The following is a 21,391-nucleotide window of genomic DNA, read 5'->3' as shown; positions in this document are numbered from 1 at the left end:
TTCATTATATTGCTTGTTTTAGCAAGCTGATTTCTAGCCAAATTAGATTCTGGTATCTTTGTCACCAGTAACTTTAAACCCAGGAAATGAACATGTTATTTACGAAAAGATGAAGCAGTTATAGGAACAGCTGTAATACCATAAACATAGTATATCCAGTGATATTAAGCCATAAAACTAATCTGTGCTGGCAAGTGTCCAACCTGGAGACAACTTCATTCTTTCATTTATACCTAACCAAAAGTGCCATAGTTCGATATATTTAAAAAAAAAAAATACCGAAAAAATAAATTCATATGCATGTATGCACATACAACTGAGGCAAAATATTAGCTGGAATATACATTTTCTGTGTATTAACACACACGCTACAGAGGTTACCATATGCAGTTAACCTCAGGTATGGCAGATTAGTGTGAGAAGTGACATGTCCAAGCCTTTGGCTATAGACACTGATTTTTATTGGTTTTTAATGGCATAAAGTCTTAAGAAAACCCGTATTAGATGGAAGTATCTGTTTAGGATGGTTTTAGTGATAGCTGTCACCTGACTAGCCTTTTAGTCAGGAAGACAGATTTAATTGCTAGCTAATACTTTTTATCCTGATCAGACTTCTTTTTTTTTTCCTGAACGGGCTCGTTTATATTACTACTATAAATAACATTTGTAGTAGGTGATAAGATAGCAACTAAACATTACATAAGTCACTACTTGCAAACACTATTTCTGTTAGAATCCTTTATCATAAACGTGAATTAAGCTGACCTTTCACTCTTTATTTTCTTTCTGTTTGAAGGTCTATGTGCATGAGAAGGCAGCATCCACTTTGTACAAGGTACGCCTATAAATCAACAGGATGCTACAGCAAGTCAGCGTACTCTACACAGATCACTGCAGCTATGTTCACAGAGCTGCAAATGATCGCGTTGGCAGATGATTTAACGTATTACCATGTTAACCATGCTGTTGCATCTCACCAAGTCTATGCCCTCTTTCATACTAAAACACATTATCTTAGGCCACCTTGCAAGAGTCACAGCTGGGGAAGGCTAACCACTACTGCTGGTTACTGTGACTCCCGTAAAGACACTTTGCTAAACCACTGTCTCTTGATGCAGTATGCTCCCATGACCACAATGAGCCTCGGTGTAGTTAAAAGACAATTTGAAATAATATCTATACTTTTGTTTGTCTGGTTTATTCAGGCTTAGCTTAACTAGAAATAATGTAAAACCTGCTTTCCACTAGATTACCTCTGAATGATTCCACAGTCTAAATGTTTGTCCAGCTTTACTCAAAGCTGAAGATGAAGGTAAGTGAATATTTAATTTGCAAAGGTAGAAGAAATAATCTGATGGAGGAAGAATAAGCATTGATGTCCCCAAGAATAACAAGTTTTGTATTATCCAGTGAGAGCAAATGTAAGAGATGAAAGGAAACGCTGGATGCCACACAAACCACCACACGTAAACTCTGTGCTGACACATACAGGCATAAAAACGTGTATTATAATGTATTTGGGTTATGTCAACATTTTATTAATAATTATTGTTTTTAAACACAGAAAACTTTCTCTGGTCCAGCTTTCTCTGGTCTTCATGCTCCATTTGTTTGTATCTTCGCTGCCTGTACGAGTGACACAAGGCGGCAGGTATGTTCTGCCTTCCCATACAGCAGTCTTGCACAAAACTAAGACTGAACTTGGCGCGACACAAGTGTGAAAAGCTAAACAATGTCAGGGCACTATTTCTATCTATGCATAACCTTAACAGTGTGCGAATGTGCAGATCAAGGTTGGGCAAAAACTTGCAATGATTAGGCTACCCTGCGACATTTATTCTAAGAAAAACAGCTGCACTGTGGATGAAGGTAAGCAGCAACCCAGCCCTTACTTCGGGCCCCAAGAGGACAAAACCATTTGGAAATTGGTTCATTTTTGTGGTGATGATTTGTATTTTTTTTAACAAAGCGCACACCCACACAGCAAAACCCTCAGACGCGCTGTCAGCCACATACTTTTTCCACATCACAGAAGTTAATTAACGGGGACATTAGGAATATTTATGCAGTTCCGCCCGTCCGACCCCCTCCAAAGCACCGACTCCCGCCCGTGCTCCCGCGAGGCGCCCGCTGCCCGCCCGCACCGCTGCGGCAGCCCCTGCACAACCGCTGCCCGCGATGGCGCCGCCGCAGCCCCCCACCCCGCCCCGGGCACCGGCCCCCCCTCCCCCGCGGCGGGCAGCCCCCCCCCCCGCAGCGCTGCCCCAGGCGGGCTGTGCAAGGGGCGCAGCGCTCCTGACCCCGAGCCCGGGCCGCCCCGCAGGCGCCACCTGCGCCCCGGCCAGCCGCCCGCCCCCGGCACAAAGGTCTGCGCTTTGGGGACGGGGTTGTTTTTGGGGGGGATCCCCTCGGCTCCCCCCTGCCTTACTCCCCGGTCGGACGGGCCGAGGGGGGCGCGCTGCCCAGCCGCAGCGGGGTTCGCCCCCCGCGGCCAGGGGCTCGGCCCCACCGCCCGCAGGCCCGGCTCCCCGGCAAGCGGCCCGCGCCGCCCCGGCCCCGGCCAGCGCAGGCGGGGGGGGGGCGGGCGGGCGGCGGGTTTCCCCCTCCGCTCGCGCCGCCGGGCGGCACTTACCGGATCCTGGCCGCGGTGGTAGCGTTGCCGGTCTGCGCCCGGAGGCACGCCAGCAAGAGCAGCCTCATGGCGGCCCCGCCAGCCCGCCCGCCGCCTCACCGAGGGGCAGCGCGGCCGCCGCCTCCTCACCTGCCGGCGGAGCGGCGCGGAGGCCACCTGGCCCGGGCCCGGGGGCGGGAGCGGAGCCCTGCGCGGGTGGCGCCGCCCGCAGGGCTGAGCGCCAGGGCCCGGCCGTGAGGGGCCGGCCGCGGCCTGGCCAGGTGTGGCTGCCGGGAGGGCACCCGGCAGCGGTAGCCCTGGGTCCCGGCGGCGGGGGTGAGCTCCCACTCGTACGCCGGGACCTTGGGGCCCCCCAGCAGTGTTGTGCGTTTGCACTCAACAGCGCAGAGGTGACTGCTCAGATCATGGCCTCGCAGAGGCCTGCGAGAGCTTCTGAGAACATCAGCGGAGGGCTGGTATCGGCCGCCCTACGTGTCTGCTGGTTTATATTCAGTGCAGGAATGGAGAAAAAGCTAATTGTGGATAAGATGCCAGCAACCACAGAAGCCAGAGGAATGTGCTAGAACAAAGCAATGGGAGGGTCAAAGACCCACACTAAATGTCAGGGAAGGCTGTATGACGAAGCAGAGTCAAAGGTGTGTAAGGCCAGGGGAAAGCTCTGGTGAGGAATTGGCACAGGAGGAATTTTATCAGCATGCTTTCTAAAACTCCAAACCAAGTATTGGAGAGTTTTGTCTCTAATCAGACATGGTAACAGATAATGGTATCAGAACCACCGCCTCCACAGCAGCAGGCAGAATCCAAAGACACGACAAAGCAGGGAAGAGAAACAAGAATAACTTGAACTCATGATGAAGAAAGCTGTATCCCAAACCATGAAGGCAGTCCTCAGGATAAACCCCAATTATAGCCAGAAACGCAGTGAGCAGCCCAGATCAGACGGGCAGCGGGCAGTAAGACAGAGGCCAGTTTAGGGCGTCTGTTGGGAGATTGATAGGGCCAGGTGACTGACTATCATATCCATGGCCTTGAACTTGATTCAACATTTTGTAAAAACATTGAGAACGCATGCAGGATGTTTGTGGTCATGAGACAGATAAGGAGGGCTTGATCTAACAGAAAACTCACCTTTTTTGCTTTTATCGTGGTCTGGTGCCCTGGTGTAATTCACTACAGGGCCACATGGATGCTTATGTTTCCCCAAGGCTGCAGAAAACAGGGAGAGGTGATCTGCAAACTGTAGTGCCTGTCTGCTGTGGCTTGAATTACATTTCAAGTCTCAGTGTCAGGTAAAGGGAGAAAAATAGGCCACATACAGAGAAAGGCTCTTAAATTTAGTAATTTTTAAAACAGTACTTCTTCAAATAACTTGTGTGGAACACTGAGGATGATCGGTATTCAGGAAGTGAGGGTTCAGAAGTGATAAATACTGGAGTGTATTCTGGCAAATTGTAAACATTTTGGTACACCGGCTCACATTTTGCTAATGGCTCTTTGTGCTGTAGAGCTACGCTCACCTGTCTGCATCTCACTGAGTTATCACTTAGAAAAAATTCAGTACAGCATTTTTCAGGCCAGGTTAAACTCCACCGAAACTAAAAAAGAGGGCTACAACTTAGAAAAGCAACAAATCTTGCTTAAATGCTAAAAATAGCATAAATGCTAACTTAAGGGTAGGCAGGACCAAGCTATTTTCACCACCATTTTAGACAGCATTTCTGGCACTTCCTGGCCCCACCAAAATTTAGAGGGCTTTTGTCAGTCTGACTAGGGTGCTAGCCTTGACCTAAGTGGCTTATATGACGTGTATTTGGCCTTTTGAGGGCATGTACCACCCTCAAATCTAGCACCAGCCATCTCTGTTAATCATGGCTGTCCAACTGTCAGTCTAACAGACCTGTAATGTATGACACAACTGCACGAAGCTCATGCAGCTGCCTTTCAATCTCCTGATACATTACTGCTCTAAATCCTTCCCCAACAGACCCTCCTCCTGGTTCCAAGATCTTCCACGCACACCATAGCTCACCCAGTTGCCATCCCACTGCATCATGCTGAGAAAAGCTGTCTGTGCGTGCCAGCCAAGAAACACCTTGCCAGGTTGCTGCAACCCTGTACCTAGAGCAGCCTAGGTAATCCAAAGTGGGAGCATTCCCAATTTGCACGGCCTAACGCAAGATATCTGATGATGCAATGCACAAAGTCATGTTGTGGGTTAAAAGGAAGCTGTGGTTTTGATATCTGCATGAGATACCCAATTAAAAATAGCTTGGCCATTGTAACTTTTCACCACTGCTAGCTCTAAAACCAGACAGCAGCTATCCAGCACATTTAGTGTGTAACACAAAAAAGACAAAAATGCAAACATCAAAGTAAGACAAAGCCTGCTGCATGAGACAAATGAGGAAACTTAAACAGTCATCTGGGAAATAAAGAGAAAATAAAGGAAACATTCAAAGAAGTCTTAACATTTTATTACTATTTATGGTAACTCTGGTTTTTAATGCTGTATAGGCCTTAACTGCAAAAATTGAAAATCTTCAAGTCTATGCAGCATTAATATTGTTATCTTTGAAAACATGTACATTCACTTATGTATCACTGCATATACATAGCTGCATTCATTTTACTCAAAGAGAGGGTCATGGATGTATCTTAATAAATAAGTTTTAAATATACTGTAGCTAACTGTTCTTGTTTGGAGGAAAATTATAAACCACCTTCCTGAAGCTGCTATACTTCCAGAGAGAATGTTTGGGTTGTAACAGTAGCGTTTGAATTTTAGTGAGACTACCTACTTCTCAATACTTGAAGATTTAAGTAATATTTTATAATATACATTTCAAAGACTGTTCAGCATTGTTAGGTGTTTGTAACAGTTGTTGAGTAGGCCAGTACAAAAATCTCACCCCCCCTCAGAAAGGGAAACTATGAAGGCCCTGGAATGTGCTATCTGTATATATTAAACCACGAAATAACACAAAGTGTGCGTACTTTGTAGCCTGCAGCCAATACTACCCCTTAGAAAATGTAATCACAATTGATATGATATACTGTATTGAGCTGGGCAAAGCTGAAATGTAATTTTTTAAATTACAGAATCAGTCATGTGACAATAGTGCACAAAAATCTCTGTATAGCTAGTTGCATTTTCCTCACTTCCTCTGTCATGAAATTTAACTAGTTAAGAAAGCAAATATATTTAATGAGTCATTTTATGGCATGTTATTTACAAAAGCCTGTCATTAAATGAATATATTTACTTTTACAAGCATCACCTGCTCAATTACCAACACTGTTCCAAAAATTTTAAGTCCTACCTAGATGTTGGGTGTAACTATATGACGTCAGCCTGTTTACCGAAAACACACAACCAGAATTATCTTTCCCACTTTGTTCTGGCCAAAAATATGATTTTAAGATCTGCTGTTGAAGGCGATTATGTACTTTCATGACCTTTAGCTCAACATTCGTGATGTGGAACAAAAGAACATCTTGGGGCCTCGATTTTGCAGCCGCTAATTTGTTTTCTCATTTTAATCATGCACTTTGTTCCATTCACTTCAAAGTCTTCATTCCCCACATGTACTTACGACATATTATTACTGCAGGTACATCCAGATAAACTTAACTTCAAACACTGGGCACATGACCCACATCCAGCTGGTGTTTGCCCATGGTGGGGCGAGCACCGCCAGGCAGCTCCAGCTGTTTTGCTGATTGACTGGATACAAGCAAAAATTAATTCCAAATCAAATGTAAGAATAAATGCAGTTTATTATATTACAATAACAGGAAATAGCATGCAATATAATAAAAGGAAACAGTACTAGTTATTATGCACAATATGATAGAAAAGCAATAGGAGTGAAGCATCAGATCATTACTGCAAAGCGTTACAGACAATAAGGAAAGGATACATCACTAGTTACCACCTTAACATTGCCCAGGTCCACCTCTTCGGCTGGGAGCCCTGTTGCAGCTGGCACCAGGAGTCTCTTGGGAACTGAGAAAATTCCATCACAGTGCATCCACCCGTAGGTGAGGCTTCTGGCCCAGTCCTAGAGCTCAGCCACCTTTATAATCAGTGAAAATTTATAATCAGTGAAAATCAGTGAAAAACAGAAATAGTTTACGCACACAGTGTGTGTAAAGTCTGAAGTTTAGGCGAAGTGCAGGCATGCGCTATCTCACGGCTGTGAGGTTCACGCAGGCCAGGGCCGTGGCCCAACGCCCGAGCGCAGCACAGGTACTGCGGTGACGCAGCTGCACACAGCACTGGGTGTTGGGATGGGCCTGCTCACATCTTGCTTGTCCAGGGGCTCAGGACAAACACCACCGGGTCATTAAGCTGTCCTTGAGCTCCCTGTCCCAAGTTAAGCAATCCCTAATTAAAGATGAAGCCTTTTTCATAAGCAGTAATCAATTTAATGAATTTTTACCATACCAGCACAGGTGGCCAGGCAGCTTCATGTGCCAGCACCATGGTAACACCAACAACAGCACAATTTACAAGGCACATTTGCATTTTTCTGCAGGATGGCCATTTTACGGGGACAACCCTTGCTCTCACTTTTCCGGCTGAGACACGAGGTCGAGAAACCAACTGCATTTTACTATCGCTGCCATTACTGCTACTGCTGGGTAAGGCCAAGGAGAACATAAGGGCTCTGATAGAAGCCAAGCGCTGCATCTGTGGCATCAGTAAAGTCGCTCAGCTCCAGCTAAGGCCTAAAACGTAACTCCCGGCCTGAGCTAACGCACAAAATAACCATAAAATAAGTTTTCGCTGCTGCTGCTGCTGCTGCTGCAGCTCCTCCCCCCCCGGCCTCTTTACCCCGCCTGGAGTCCTAACGACAGCGACGAGAGAAAACCTGCGGGGAGAAAGCTGCTGCCTCCCGTCCGCAACGGGGCTCCGCACAGCCGGGGGCGCAAGCGAGACCCGGCTCGGCTCGGCTCCGCTCGGGCCACTACCCCGCGCCCCCTCGCAGCCCGGGCTCCCTCGCGGCGGCGCCCCCGGCGGGCCCGCCCCGCAGCTTCCGGCCCGCACGTCCCGCCCCCCGCTCGCCGCTCGCTGGGGCCCGGCCGCCCACGTGACGGTGCCACCGGCGGAGCGACGGCGCCCTCAGCTAATGGCGCCGCGCCGCTCCCCGCCGGGGCGGGTCGGGCCGCGCCGCCGCGGCCGCGTCTCCTCGGGGTGGGCCGGGAAGCGCGGAGCGGCCGCGGCCGGGCCGGGGAGGAGGAGGCCGCGTCATGGAGGAGGCCGAGCCGAGCGAGCGCAGCCCCTTGCTGAGCAGCGGGGAGCGCGGGCGGGCGGCGAGCGGCGCTTTCCACGGGCGGCGGCTGGCCTGCGCCGCCGTGCTGCTGGCCGAGCTGCTGGAGCGCGTGGCCTTCTACGGCATCACCTCCAATTTGGTGCTCTTCCTCAACGGGCCTCCCTACGGCTGGGAGGGTGCCCAGGCCAGCCAGGCCCTGCTGCTTTTCATGGGCATCACCTACCTGGTGTCGCCCTTCGGAGGCTGGCTGGCTGATGCCCTCCTGGGCAAGTTCGGCACCATCCTGCTCAGCATGGCGCTCTACTTGCTGGGCATGCTGGCCTTCCCTGTCATCGCGGCACCGCACACCCGCCAGGGCCTCTGTGGGGACATCCCCTTGTTCCCCATAGAGAACTGCTCCTCTCCGGCGGCCAACGCCACCGTGGCGCCTTGCTCCCAGGTGGGAGCCACCCGCTACTGTGCCAGCGCCACCTTCGTCGGACTGGTCCTCGTGGGGCTGGGCGTCGGGTCGGTCAAGGCCAACATCACCCCATTCGGGGCGGACCAGGTCAAGTATTTTTTGGCAGCTGCTGCCAAATCCTTTGCAGGTGCTGATCCGAACCAGGGGATGGCTGTCAGTCATGCAGGGGGGCTTGCCTTGGTGGGGTGGGCAGTGCACCCGCAGCCTCCAGGTTCTGTAGGTGTTAAGTCTCAGGGGGAATCGGGTCACCCAGCCTTGTGCCCTCTGCAATGCTGGCTGGTAACTTGGACCTTGTTTCATAGAGTTTTGGTAGCTGTGTGGTGTCTGGTCTCTTACGACCCTTGGTTTCCTGGTAGCGCTGCCTTACGTGTGGTACCTGATTTGGCTAAACCATCACCACCTTGAGGAGTTGGGTTGAACAGCCATTAAGTACCCAGTTAATTTGACCTCAGAGCTCATCGGATGAAATACCTGATACACATTTTATCTTTGACAAGGAAGACACGGGCCTTCAGCGGCAGCGTTCAGAGGCCTTTATCATCCTGTGATAAACGAAGGCTAGAGAACAAACAAGTCTTTTATGCTTTAGGTATTCTCTGTGCTGCACTGCCCTTGAGTGGTATTTTTGTTCGAACTAATGTTACATGACAGGTGGGAAGGTGCTCTCAATGTGATAACATATTACCTGGGCTGTTCTCATAAGGACATAGCCTGTCAAACAACCTTACTCAGATGCACTTCAGTGGTATCATTCGTTGGATCATCACTGCAGAACCAAGTGGCTTTACAGAAAATATTTCAGAGGCAGCTCATAGTTCAGGATCGACTGGAATGTGCTGTTGCACCTACTTTTTTTACAATCTTACGCTAAGGTAGTAGGCTGACTGGATGTTGGAAGTATAATTTCTGCTTTACAGATTGAGAATTTCAGGTACTTAGGTACTGAGCAGCTTTTCTAACCAAACTGTTTGATTGATGACAAAGCAGGGAAAATACCCCCGATCTGGTTGCATGTCTGTTTACTGGCCCATTGGGTTCTGGTTAGAGCAGGTATCAGAAATGCCATGAAATTCTTTGTGCGAGGTAGGATCTACCACCTTAACATACCTCAGTCTCTATTGTGCAGTTTACATTTGTCATTCTTTGGAATGACACTGTGTCCCCCCAGCGTATTGGTTCTGTTTAAGATAGCATGAGCCCATCAAGTGAAGTGGCTTTAATATGACTTTATCTTGTAAGGTGTTTTTCAAAACTGACTGCTTATCCCCAGAACACTTTATGAACGTTAAATATAAGAGATAAATAATGGCAGGAACAGGGCAGAAGAAGAGCCATTGCCAATGGAAGTGTAGCTGTACTAGCTGGATTTTCTAAAGGCTTTCCCCTGAGGATTTCACAGAAAGCAAGTTTTGGCTAGATTTGCAGATAATTCACGGTGATTTATGTATGGTGAAGCAAAAGAAATACACCTTTCTGGTTCATAATAATCAGTAGAGCTCTGCCGAGGACTGAATTTTTTCCCTTCTCTCTTTTTCTGGATTATCATTACAGCATACCACTTACCTTGTTGTGCGGTTTAGGGTCCTCTGGGGTGCATTCTACCTGTATAGGAATGTAGCAAACTGCTGGGTAGATGGATATATATTGCTGAGAATAAAGTCTGTCTCTCAGAGTCACATTCTTGGGACACCAGAACACAATGCAAACATGTTTTGGCTGGATGTGTGCTGATAAGATTTGTCCTCTTTCCCTTAAATACCAAACAAAGGAAAATACGACTTGTGTATCATGTACTTCAGCTGATATGAACCACCTTGTAGGTATTGTTAATTACACTTTATTGTAATGAATTCAACAATTAACATTCATAAAAATTACCATGTAATCTTTTCAGTTTTAGCGTATGATCTGTAACTTGGCTGGAGAGCCTAAACGTAATGAGGATTTATTTATTTGGAAGAAAAGAATTGCTTCGTGGAAAACAGGAAATTAAATTCCAATACTTCTTTTTCTCCAAAATTAAAAAAGATGTACTTTCTTAATTTCTGTTAAATGGGTGCTTTTAGAACTGGTGTTACAAGTGACTAAGTAGACATAGTACAGAGTAACTTTTGCCGGTCAGCCTAGGAAAGAAAACTACTGCAAACTAAGTATAGACCAACTTTACTTAACTGTGTTCTAAATGAGAGCTGTTTTTCTAGAAGTTGCAGGTTGGTCCGTCATACAGGTCTAAATCTGGTTCTTAGAATAGTGTTTATAATCATGTGATATGTATAACCTGGCATTTTCAGTTCTGCTTTTAAGCGCCAGTGTTCTGCAGTCACTTCCTGTTCAGTGTGGCAGTTTGTGACCTTGTTTCATTAGGAAACAATATGACTGTCCCTCATTATTGTGAAAGCTGATTTAGCTTCAGCGTTGAAGCCAATATTAATAGTAGACTTCTGATCTGCTATCAGCTACAATCATTGTTCTACTTGTAATTTATTGTGGGGTTAGGGTGGTTAGAGGTGCTAGGTTTAACCCTATGTCTGCTTTCTGAATTGCCATCATAGTTTTTAAATCGTCAGCAGTCCCTAACCTGCCAAAAATCTTCTAGCTTTGCTAAAACCATTGCTAACGGTAGCATCACCAGAGGCAGGACGCTGTTGGAAATTGCTGCTGTCGAGATGGCTTTTTAGTGTGATTTTCAACCTTTGTTTATTTCTTTGTAGAACTTTGATTTTCCAGCCTCTGGGGAAGGATGGGGGACCATGTATAAAGACTTGATGGTCACTAACTGCAAGTTACTGTGTTGTTGAACTTCTTAGGAGACTGCGGACATCTAAGACTGCAGGTGTTTGAAAACTGAAGTTGTGGCATTCACATCGGCAGTACTAACTTGGTTTTTTGACAGAAACAATGGATGTGCTAGCGAGGGGAAGCAGACTTTGAGGACTGCTCAGATTTTAGTACAAAAATCTGAAATTATGTAGCAACTCAGTAGTACTGTATTACTGAGCTCTCTCCAGATGCTTTCAAAGAATAACTGATGCCTGTAGTGATGGATTAGAAGGTCAGAATTCTGTAGGAGTAAACCTGACAAGAAAACGTCATTGTGCTTTTCTTTTGTAGGCTAAGGACAAGGGCAAGCTTCTACGTTTTCATCCTTGCTCTGTTGCGTGGCTGCTCATATAGTTGGCTGGGATAGATTTGGGGGGTTTTGTCACATTTGCCACTTGTGACTGTCAGTTGATTGCAGGAACAAATTAAAACTGCTGATGTCAGTAACTTTTAAATAACCGTTTTCCTTTTATGAGAGTCAAATAGGAGGTCATAGCTTTGGATCTGTCACAAAGTGAAAAGGGAGAGAGGCAATATGATGACACACTGGAACTCTGAAATGTTGGGGTTTAGGAAATACTTGAGATCCTTAGCAGATGATGTCAGAAATCAGATGTCACTGTGGGATGCTAGACTCCAGATAGGTAGTAGCTGCTGCAAAAATAAATCCTGCGGATAATAATTTCTTTGAAACAGACCTAGCTGTAGAGAGCTGGGTAATTACTTTGTGACAAGGCAGAGCATCTAAACATAGAAACTACGGGGAAGCAATGATGCTTTTATAGATTCCTGGCTCTTTACATAAAAATCAGGAACATCTAATAGAATCTTAATACTTGAGCTGTGTAATATTTTTGGTTTTGAGCTGTACAAACTGCTTGGATTAGTACTTGGATCATCACCTAAGAATGATGCTGCTGTTGAAAAATCCAGGGGAGGGATAATTCAGCAAGGGATCATCTTTCTTCCAAGTCAGAATGAGGTCTAAGTATTAACTGCAGGGATGGCTGTGCTGTGGAAGTTGCTGTCGGTCAGATATTTGTAATGACTTTTCGTCAGATGTTGTAACTACAACAACTTCTTTACTGTAGTTGCATTTAAAATTTTGTTTTGATTGTAAGATGTTAAAACTCCTATCCTACATGAGTTTAGAGTATTGCACTGCAGTCACACAGCTGATGTGTCCTCTGCTGAAAGTGGCTGTAAATAACTAAATGATTACATAATTACCATAACATAGTGTTCCAGGCACTCAGGATTCTTTATCGTGAAAATTGTAGTTGTAATTATATCTCACCTGACCATAATTAGTCTGATACGTGTTTTGTTTTAGAAATTTTGAATTTTGAGAACTATTCCTTTACTATTTTGAAATCCAGTGCTGTGTAAGTCCCAGTTAGACAACACAGAATGACACTGTGCTTTTCTTTCTGCATTTGAATTAATTATATGTAAATGGTAGTATCAGATGTAACAAGAAAAAGGACTTTTGGACTGTAGAAAAATCAATTGTTAGGTTAGATTTTCTTTTGCGGAAGTTATGTTAGATGTCTTGAAAGTAGCACAATCATTTTATTTCCTCTTTAGTGGCCACCTGAATGCAGGCAGCATTGACATGTGGCCAGTTATCGACAAAGCAGCTGTGGCCAGAAAGCTTAAGAGTTGCTCATTTCCTTAATTTCTTTGTAGGTGGATTTTTTTGGTGTGGGGGTTTTTTTTTTGTTGGTTTTTTTTTTTTTGGTTTTTTTTTTTTAGTTTTGGGTGAGGGCTATGGGGGAGTGGGAGGCTTTCGGGGTTTAGTTTGGTTGGGTGTGTTTTGTTGTTTTTTTAATTAAAATGGTTTAATTAAGCTTATGGTTTAAAAATGTAATTTTTAAAAAAATTAAAACGGTTTTATTAAACTTATGGTTTAAAAGTGGAAAATCTGGGGCAATTGGGATGCTCCTTGTATGGTACAGTAGGTCATTCTGTATTTTTGTTGAAGTAGAAGCACTACTGGAGTGTTCCTTAGTGTTCTTGGAGAATGATGTGGTATCCCATTTAGTAGGGAAAAAACCTGTGTAAGATTGAGGAATGCAGACTAGTGAACTGGAGACTCAAGGTAGGATATTTTGCAGTGAGAGTTGATCTAAATAAGTGACAGCTGTCCAACTCTGCTAAATTTTGTGGAAAATGTCTCAATCTGGGCTGATATGCAAAACAGTGTGTTATCTTGAGCATATAAGTTGTGTGTATTAGATACTTGCTAATATTCATTCAAGTTAGGGCACCTTTGAAACAGTGTTACTACAGTGTTTGCATTTGCTGATAGGAAGCCTTGCACGCTAGCCATGGCATTTTGCTGCTACTGTTTGCATTTTCCTGTTGTAAGGAGTTTGACTAAAACGTGATAAATGTAAGAAGGTTACCTTTTTCATACCTTTTAGATTTTGTTGTGATGGGGGCAGAATCTTGTAAACATACCTATTTTGACCTTTACTGCAGGGATGTGGAACCCTTAGCCCACAGGACAGGTTCGAGCCAGGACCCACACCATACTTGTACCATTTATGTGCAGAGTTTTCCTGCCGCAGTTGCTGGTAGGACATTAAGAATATAATGAAGCTGGTGGTGCTGGTACCACAAGGAGAGTGTGTGCTTGAGCACAGATGAAATTGAGCCGAGGGAGTGATAGATTTTCCTTTCTGCTTGGATGATTGAAAATAATGTAAGCATAAGGGGGGAAAGGAGACATCGTGCAGTTTTGAGAAAAATACTTGTCCCTGATAAAAGTAAAATAATAAAATTCCAACATGGTTTTCTTCTTGGTTCCTTATTAAAATGTAGTGTGTACTTATGAAGAGGATAAACCAATCTATTTTGTGCTGTCACACAACTCAAGTAATAGTTAGAAAGGGGAAACCTTGAGTCGTCTGCTGTAAATGTAATATAGCTTATATTTTGGGCAGCTGACGTAGTGCTTGAAAGGAACTACAAGGATTGCCTTTTAACACTTGTTTTCTGGCTTTGGTAAGAAATCTTCATGGCTGTTCCGCTTTGACAAGATATTCCACCAGCTAGTTCAGTGCAATTTTTATTAAGTTATTAATGTTTGTAAATGAAATGCTATAGTGGCATTTCAGACGTGGCTGTGATGTGATTTTTAGGCTATATATACCTTGACAAAGAAGCAGAAAATGGATTATTTTCATTGTAAGCCTCTGATGGGTCTGTCCTTTGAACATTGCATTCCTTTTTGGTCCCTGTTTCAAAAAGGATACTGGAGATGGAAGTTTCAGGGAAGGGCCATGGACATGTCAGTAGTTCCCATGCAAGGAATCAGGAAACAGTCTGCAACTCTGTCTCTCAGAAAAGGCAGCTGGAAGGAAGATATGACGGTTTGTGGAAGTAGTGGCTGGGGGAGAGAGGCAGAACTGGACCAGGGGTGGGATGAAGCTGTTGTCTTCTGTTGTTTTCTGGAACATGGTAAAACGAGTGGGGCTGGTACAGGGCAGGTTCAAAACAGACAGATGGAGGTGGTTCTCCCCACTGTATAGTTAGCTGGGGAACTCTTTGCCACAGGATGTTACGGATTTAAAAGCTGACCTGGGTTCAGAGGCAGACTAGACAAGTTCATGGAGGGGAGACCTGCAGCATTTGTTAAGTAGACAGAAGACATCCTTCGTTCATGAAGTTTCTCAGGAGCTAATGGTTGGAGGCTCAGATAATACTCGATAGAAGCACTGTGCTGTGCTTGCCCTGTTCTTGCCCTGTTCTTACCTGTATCGAAGTTCAGTTTTGTCTGCCAGCTTTTCTTTGCATAGACGTGAGCAAGGTCATTTGTAGGAAGAGTGGGAAGCATCCTCCTTGCAGAAATCATAAGAAAACTGAGATTTTATGATGAAGTAATGGAAACTCTCTAAAATAGATTGCTAACTCTTCACATAAGTGGAGCATTGTGTTTATGATATAATGATTTGTTGCCACTTAGGGTTTAGAAGGAATTCCTAGCTTGATATGTTACTGCAGGTGATGACTGTTAAAATTACAAAATGGGTACCAAGTTGAAACTGGAAAGGGAGAATTTCTTGGATTTAGGCTTCAAGATTGTATTTGACATGCTAACAGCCCCACCTGAATGCCTAACAATGCTATTAACCATGCACTGGAATAGATGCCTGGATTTTTTTTTTTTGTTAGGCTTGGTTAAATGATACTGATGGGGTTTTGCACCACTGAGAAACTTGAAGCTGTAAATCAGAACTGACAATGCTAAAAACTTACTTCAAGACATAGCTTGCTTTTTTTATTGGCAGACTAGACACAGATTTTTTTGAAGATCTGACAGATGAGGAAGGGAAACTTGCAATTAGAAATCAAGAGCAACTGACTCAGCAAGACTGGTGCATGGCACTGACTTGCTAGTCATTGTTAATGGCCTTTCAGTTATAAAACAGTGACAAGTACGGTATTATGAATTCTTCTACAGACTAGTTGATCTTTTTAATGTATTTCAAATTTTAGCTTGCATAATTTCTCCTACATCACACATTATGAGTGATGCTGCGTTCCTGTGACTTAATTGCAAAACATGGGGTGACTTATGGTAGGCAATACAAAATAAAGAGTGATGCTGAAAACTGTACAGGGTAATTCTGTAAAGCAGGGATGTCTTTACTTTCACTGAAAGCTTCTGAAAGACGCTGAAAGCTTCAAGCAGAAAAAGAGCACTATGAACTAGTGCTGACCTAACATAGGAGTAAATGTTTACTGGGATCTTGTGACACCTCAAGCAACCCAAATGTAATTATTTCATTTTTTTAAAGGTCAGAATGGCAAGTGTTCAGTTTATGTTCTGATGAGAGGCATTAGGACTGTATTAAAATTTAAATGTCTGCTTAAATTACCAAGTAGTCATTTGAGGCTTAGAAAACGGAATATGATTAACTATTTTGCATACACAGTTGGAAGAAGAAATTGTTGCAATACTATTAATACATTAATTTTTGGGTAGCTTAACTTTTTTTTACTAAAAAAGTCCACTTCTGTGGACTATGGGACATTAATCTGAGTGATCTTTGTCTAGAGAAATGATCAAATGAGAGACAGTGCAGTAGAAATAATAATGAACTCTATGGGAAAACGATGTAGTTTAGTATTGTATGACTTTTCTATCCCTGTGCTGAACTTCTAGAAGGTCACTGATGTAATGGGGTAGCTCAGTAAGGTGTCATTTCATCAAATACCATGCTAAGCCCAAAACACTTCACGCATTTCAGTATGACACTAAATTAAACCTACACCCTTCAGTGCATTGAACTTGATTGAAGAAAATTAAGCCTGTTTATCAGAATTCAGAAATTAAATTACTTGTTTTTAATCTTTTGCAGGTCAAAGATCGGGGTCCAGAAGCCACAAGAAGATTTTTTAATTGGTTTTATTGGAGCATTAATTTGGGAGCTATTCTCTCTCTGGGAGGCATTGCATACATTCAACAGAATGTGAACTTTGTTATTGGATATAGTATCCCAACAGTTTGCATTGGGATTTCATTCATGGTTTTCTTATGTGGTCAGAGTTTCTTCATCACAAAACCGCCTGATGGTAGTGCCTTCACAGACATGTTTAAAATTCTCGCATATTCTTGTTGCTCAAGAAAAAGACATGTGGAACATTCAACTAATAGGTTTGTAATGAGCTCTTTTGTATAGTCTGAATTCAGTGCATCGGCCTAAGAGTTGGAACGGGTTAGTTCGAACTAGCTGGCAGTAAGTCACCCTAGAGAATACACTAGAATATGCAGTTTTGCTTTGAGAACTGAAACTGGAAAATTGGCGTAATGGAGGTGCTTTCTGGGAGTTCTGGGATAAAAGAGGGGCACGTTTTGAGATCACTGATCTCCATGCTGCAAGATCATCAGCTGTTGTCAATTGAGTGCTGTGACTTGACAGTTCAGTTTCTGGAAGTGTAATGTAACCTAAGTGTGCTGGTTTTAAGCGTTAGTTAACTTTCTACTTTCTTCTCTACTAGATATGTTTAACTTCTACTTTGAAAAACATGTCATCTGTATTTAGTGTCGTAACTGGCTTGATGGCAGCCAAAACATACGTTGGCTTTTTGCTTTCTAGATGGTTATTCCGCTCTTAAGAGATACCCATGGAATACTGGTGGCTGAATTTAGTCAGTGATGATAAGAGATGTCAAGTGCCTCCTCTGCAAGGGCTTTCGTGTATTCACGTTGCAAATCAGTTTAATGAATCAGAATAACCTGTATTTTGTGATACTGTTTCTTAAGTTCTGCATATTGCAGAATATATAAATTATATTTGTGTGTGGTGGTGGGAGAATGGGAAATAAGGAAACCTTTATAATGGAAGTTTTCAGCTTGTGCTTTCATCTGCTGATGACTCATTCTGGCCTAGTTTTGCTGTATTTTACAGGAATAGCTAACTCATTTTTGAAAGGCATGAGTTTCTTTATAACGAAGTGTCATAAGTTTGCCAGTTGTGTCAGTTTTTGTTGTTGTTTAACTAAACGTTTCAAATTCTTTTCAAAAGTGAAGGCCAGGGAATACTTCAGCAACCTCGCAAGCAAAGCCTGTTTGAGATGGCCAAGTTGTCTCGTGGGGGCCCGTTCAGAGAAGATAAAGTAGAAGATGTGAAAGCTCTTGTCAAGATTATCCCTGTCTTTTTGGCTTTAATACCTTACTGGACAGTGTATTTTCAAGTGAGTAGTTCCAAACGGTTACATTTTTATTTTACGCATCTAAAAAACATCACTTTTAATTTAAGGCCATAATTTCCTCTTCTCCCAGTTGCGGTTGAAAGGTCTTAGGACACTAGCGTTCAGTTGCAGTTCTGAGTCTGTGTTACAAATCTAACTCCTGTCTGAAAACTACCCCCCAGATCAGCTGCCAGGAGGAAACATAGAAAAGCTTCAAGGGGAAACTGTTCCATGAGGTCTATCACAGTTGGTGTTCAGTAGCTGTGATTCTAAAGAAGATTAATATTGAAAAGGATTTTTCAGAACTCTAGTATTGACAGTTTGACTCGTTTAATACCCGTGCGTTCAATAGTGTCAACTACTTGTCTTTCACACACCTGGGTTGCATCTCAGGAGTCATTTAAGTAATATTATGTTAACAAAACCAATACTATGTGATGGTAGCTGCTTAGGAATTTTTTTATTTCCTAGATAAAATTGTTGTGGAAAGCTGTATTAGCTTACCAGTATGCCAAAGTGTCTAATTTCACATTTTTCTGGGGGCTTTCATAAATATGAAACTCTACCCCGAAGCTGAGAGATGAATAATGGCTACTAAGAATACTTCCAAATAATATTTTGACTTAATAATAAAAAAGAAAACAAAAGCATTAAAATGATAGTTAAAACTAACAGTTGTACAAATTAACGTATCTTAAATGCTGCGCTCTGTTTCATCTTGCATTTGATTCAGATAGATCAAGGTAAGTGATCTAGATTTCATTTTAATTACTTCCTTTCTGTTTTTTTCTGTCTTAATGAGATGAAACAGGATGGCAGGTAGGTTTTTGAGGGAAGATATACAGAAATTGTTTTGAAAGTCACATGAGTGATGCTTTGTGTTTTTAATAAAAATAAATGTAAAGGTTAAAAAATCTTGACATGTTCTAACAACAGTTCTTTTTGTTTTGCTATATTAACACTTTACCTCTGGTTGTTAATTATTAAAAATGTAAAAATACCTTGCTCTTAGTACTATCTTGTTCAAGTAATCACAACTTATCTTTCCTAATGCTAGATGCAAACAACATATGTGTTGCAAAGCCTCCATCTGAAAATTCCTGAAATATCAAACGACACCAACTCAATTCATACGGTAAGCAGGGCAAAGCAAGTGAAAAGTATTTTTTTCTTTAGTTGAAATGCAAAATGGGTAAGTATGGTACAAAAATTCCAGAAAGTTAAGGGGAATCGATAGCCACAGACATGGGGCATTTAGAAGCATGACACATAGTACAGAGATTTTGGCACAGCTACCTGTGTATGGAGTTCACACCATCCTGTTTTGAATGTATTTAGGTAACTTTCACTGCTTTAATTAAGAATGTCTTTATCCTTCAGTAGAAAAAGTACGATCTTTGAAGAAAGCTTATAAATCTCTATGCCCTAAGTTTTCAAAGTCATAAGTAGTACACAAGCATTCCTAAAAACTCAGGAGGAATACCCATACTGAACTGAAACATTAGTATTTGCAAATTTGGAATCTGAGATACATTTGTAACTTTATACTGCTTAATCAGTATTCATTTTACCTTGATTCAGTTTAGCATATTGAAGGAAGTTGTTCAATCAATATTTTTCAAGAAAGGCTGGCATCATGTAATTCCAGAAATGGTACTGAGGAATAGAAACGAAAAGTATGAATGTAAGTTGTTAACAGGCTTACTAAAATGTTCTTTTAAAATCAAGTTTCTTCTGTTTTATTTCAGATTAATATCAGTAAGACAGAATGGCTTCAGTCTTTTTTATACAGATCTAAAATACAAAAAGCTGGTGTTTTATTTTTCTTTGAACTTGTCTGAAAACTGAGCTGCTTCTGAATCACAGCCAAAGGCTTAATGGAAGTTTCTAAAATATATATAATATATATATATATAAAAATACATGAAACATAGATATAGATATAGTCATACTGGCTAAGTAAGACTTCTAAACCAACCAAATGATAGTTACTTAGTTGTATACAGTTAAAAAAACTATAAAGAAAGAGTAGTTTGACTTTTTCAGTTAAATGCGTGCTGTCAACAAAAGAATCTAAAGCAAATTTCCACGACTGAGTTCTCTGTGGATTTTTTTTTTTTGCATAGCTTTTGGGGACAGAAAGCCATTGCCACTTTAACTTCAGGGTTCCGTTTTGTGGTGTTTGAGTTCCATGTTCATTTAAAAATAATATATTTTCTTATTTCAAAATCCTAATTAGTCTGAGGCTTCTGTTTTAGTTGCATCAATTTTAATTGTGGACCATATTCAGGGTAATTGTGTTATATATACCTTATATATATACACCTAATATATATATATACCTAGTTTTACTTTAATACAGGTTAGTACATTTACATTTGCTCTTTTCTTTGAGCTTTTTACTTTTCTTTATTGCTTGAGTATGAGAGGAGACTCTTAATTTTTTTCTGTTATTATGAACTATGTGACTCTTGTTAGAACATTGTCGTCGTTGGACTAGAGAAGTGGATTTTCTTTTTTCTAACAAAGTGCACACAAGACTTCAGTGTCCCATTGTCAGTCTGAAAATTAAAAATATTGTCAGTCTGAATATTTATTGTATAGAAATTAACATGGAGCTTTGTTTATCAAACTGAGCTTCCCTCACCACCTTTTTTGGGCATTAGAGTTGTTTTCAAGTTGTAAGTAGAGCATTATGTTTAGATTAGTTTAAAAAAAAAAAGCAAAAAGCTTTCATTGGTGTTGCTGAAAAGACTTTAAAATACCACTCATGCCATGTAGCCACTTTGTCTAATTTAAAAGTGTGCCTTTAAAAGTTAGTTACCTGGCTTTAGTGTTTAGTTAAAATATGCAGAATTTAAGGCAGGGACAACGGAACAATGATCCTAGTCTCTCTTGATACTTCTAAATAATTTTTTTCTGTCTTGCTTAACTGACTGGCTCCTTTCCCTGCAGCACATCTGTTGTGTTGTTCTTGTCTTGTTTTGAAATACTTTGCTGTGATCTATCAGCATTAATAGTGTAAGTCAAATTAATTAGATTTTTGCTGTCTTCATTGGTATTTGGTTTACCTGAAGGATGCTGACCTGCAATCTGCGTTATGTGGGTAGTATCTTTGAAAGTGATTCTGACTTGTTTGATTGCTCCAAATGAAAATTATTTGTGGTAATTAAGAAAAGGAGTGGTACTACAATGTTTTACATGAAAAACATTGTACCTTACCAGGTCTAGGTTTTCCTTAAGTTCTTTTAGCACCTCTGCCCAATAATAATAAAGTCTTACTACCTCTTGATTTGAAAAGAGTGAAATATGTGTATGCCCTTTTAATTTGCAGGCTCCTGATAGAGTAGAAAATGGAAAACCATACATTTTAAACAAAAAAAAAACCCAAGTGATTGCTTGTATGAAATACAGCAGTGCCAGAGGCGTTTGGTATTATTCTTCTGTCTTACCAGATTCAGCAATGATAAAACATTCCTACATCCTTGACTCTTAATTACA

The 21,391-nt window shown here is 42.2% G+C and overlaps 2 protein-coding genes and 1 long non-coding RNA gene across 5 annotated transcripts in view; 2 read left to right on the top strand and 1 right to left on the bottom strand.

Annotated features, from left to right (window-relative positions):
- GLT1D1 (glycosyltransferase 1 domain containing 1) overlaps positions 1-6,720 on the bottom strand; it is a 61,753-nt gene extending 55,033 nt beyond the window's left edge. For 2 of the 3 annotated variants that reach the window (XM_080405830.1, XM_080405832.1), the window contains exon 1: positions 2,633-6,720. In XM_080405830.1, coding sequence (XP_080261956.1) covers positions 2,633-2,700 — 68 coding nt within the window. In that variant the 5' untranslated portion in view covers positions 2,701-6,720. The remainder of the gene's footprint in view (positions 1-2,632) is intronic. The other variant, XM_080405831.1, reaches the window with a different exon arrangement.
- A 1,034-nt stretch (positions 6,721-7,754) lies between these two features.
- The window catches only part of SLC15A4 (solute carrier family 15 member 4), a 30,661-nt gene continuing 17,024 nt past the window's right edge, over positions 7,755-21,391 (top strand). The window contains exons 1-4 of the mRNA XM_080405751.1: positions 7,755-8,455; positions 16,558-16,853; positions 17,725-17,893; positions 18,948-19,025. Coding sequence (XP_080261877.1) covers positions 7,886-8,455; positions 16,558-16,853; positions 17,725-17,893; positions 18,948-19,025 — 1,113 coding nt within the window. The 5' untranslated portion in view covers positions 7,755-7,885. The remainder of the gene's footprint in view (positions 8,456-16,557; positions 16,854-17,724; positions 17,894-18,947; positions 19,026-21,391) is intronic.
- Positions 8,463-15,086, top strand: LOC308071062. Its single transcript, XR_013930974.1, has 2 exons — positions 8,463-8,740; positions 8,823-15,086. It is a non-coding gene; the product is annotated as an uncharacterized lncRNA (long non-coding RNA).

The sequence above is a fragment of the Falco punctatus genome (assembly GCF_963210335.1).
Source record: "Falco punctatus genome assembly, chromosome: 1".
In the NCBI taxonomy this organism is placed as follows: Eukaryota; Metazoa; Chordata; class Aves; order Falconiformes; family Falconidae; genus Falco; species Falco punctatus.
Note: the sequence above shows the minus strand (reverse complement) of the source record. Positions and strands in the feature narration are given on the sequence as shown.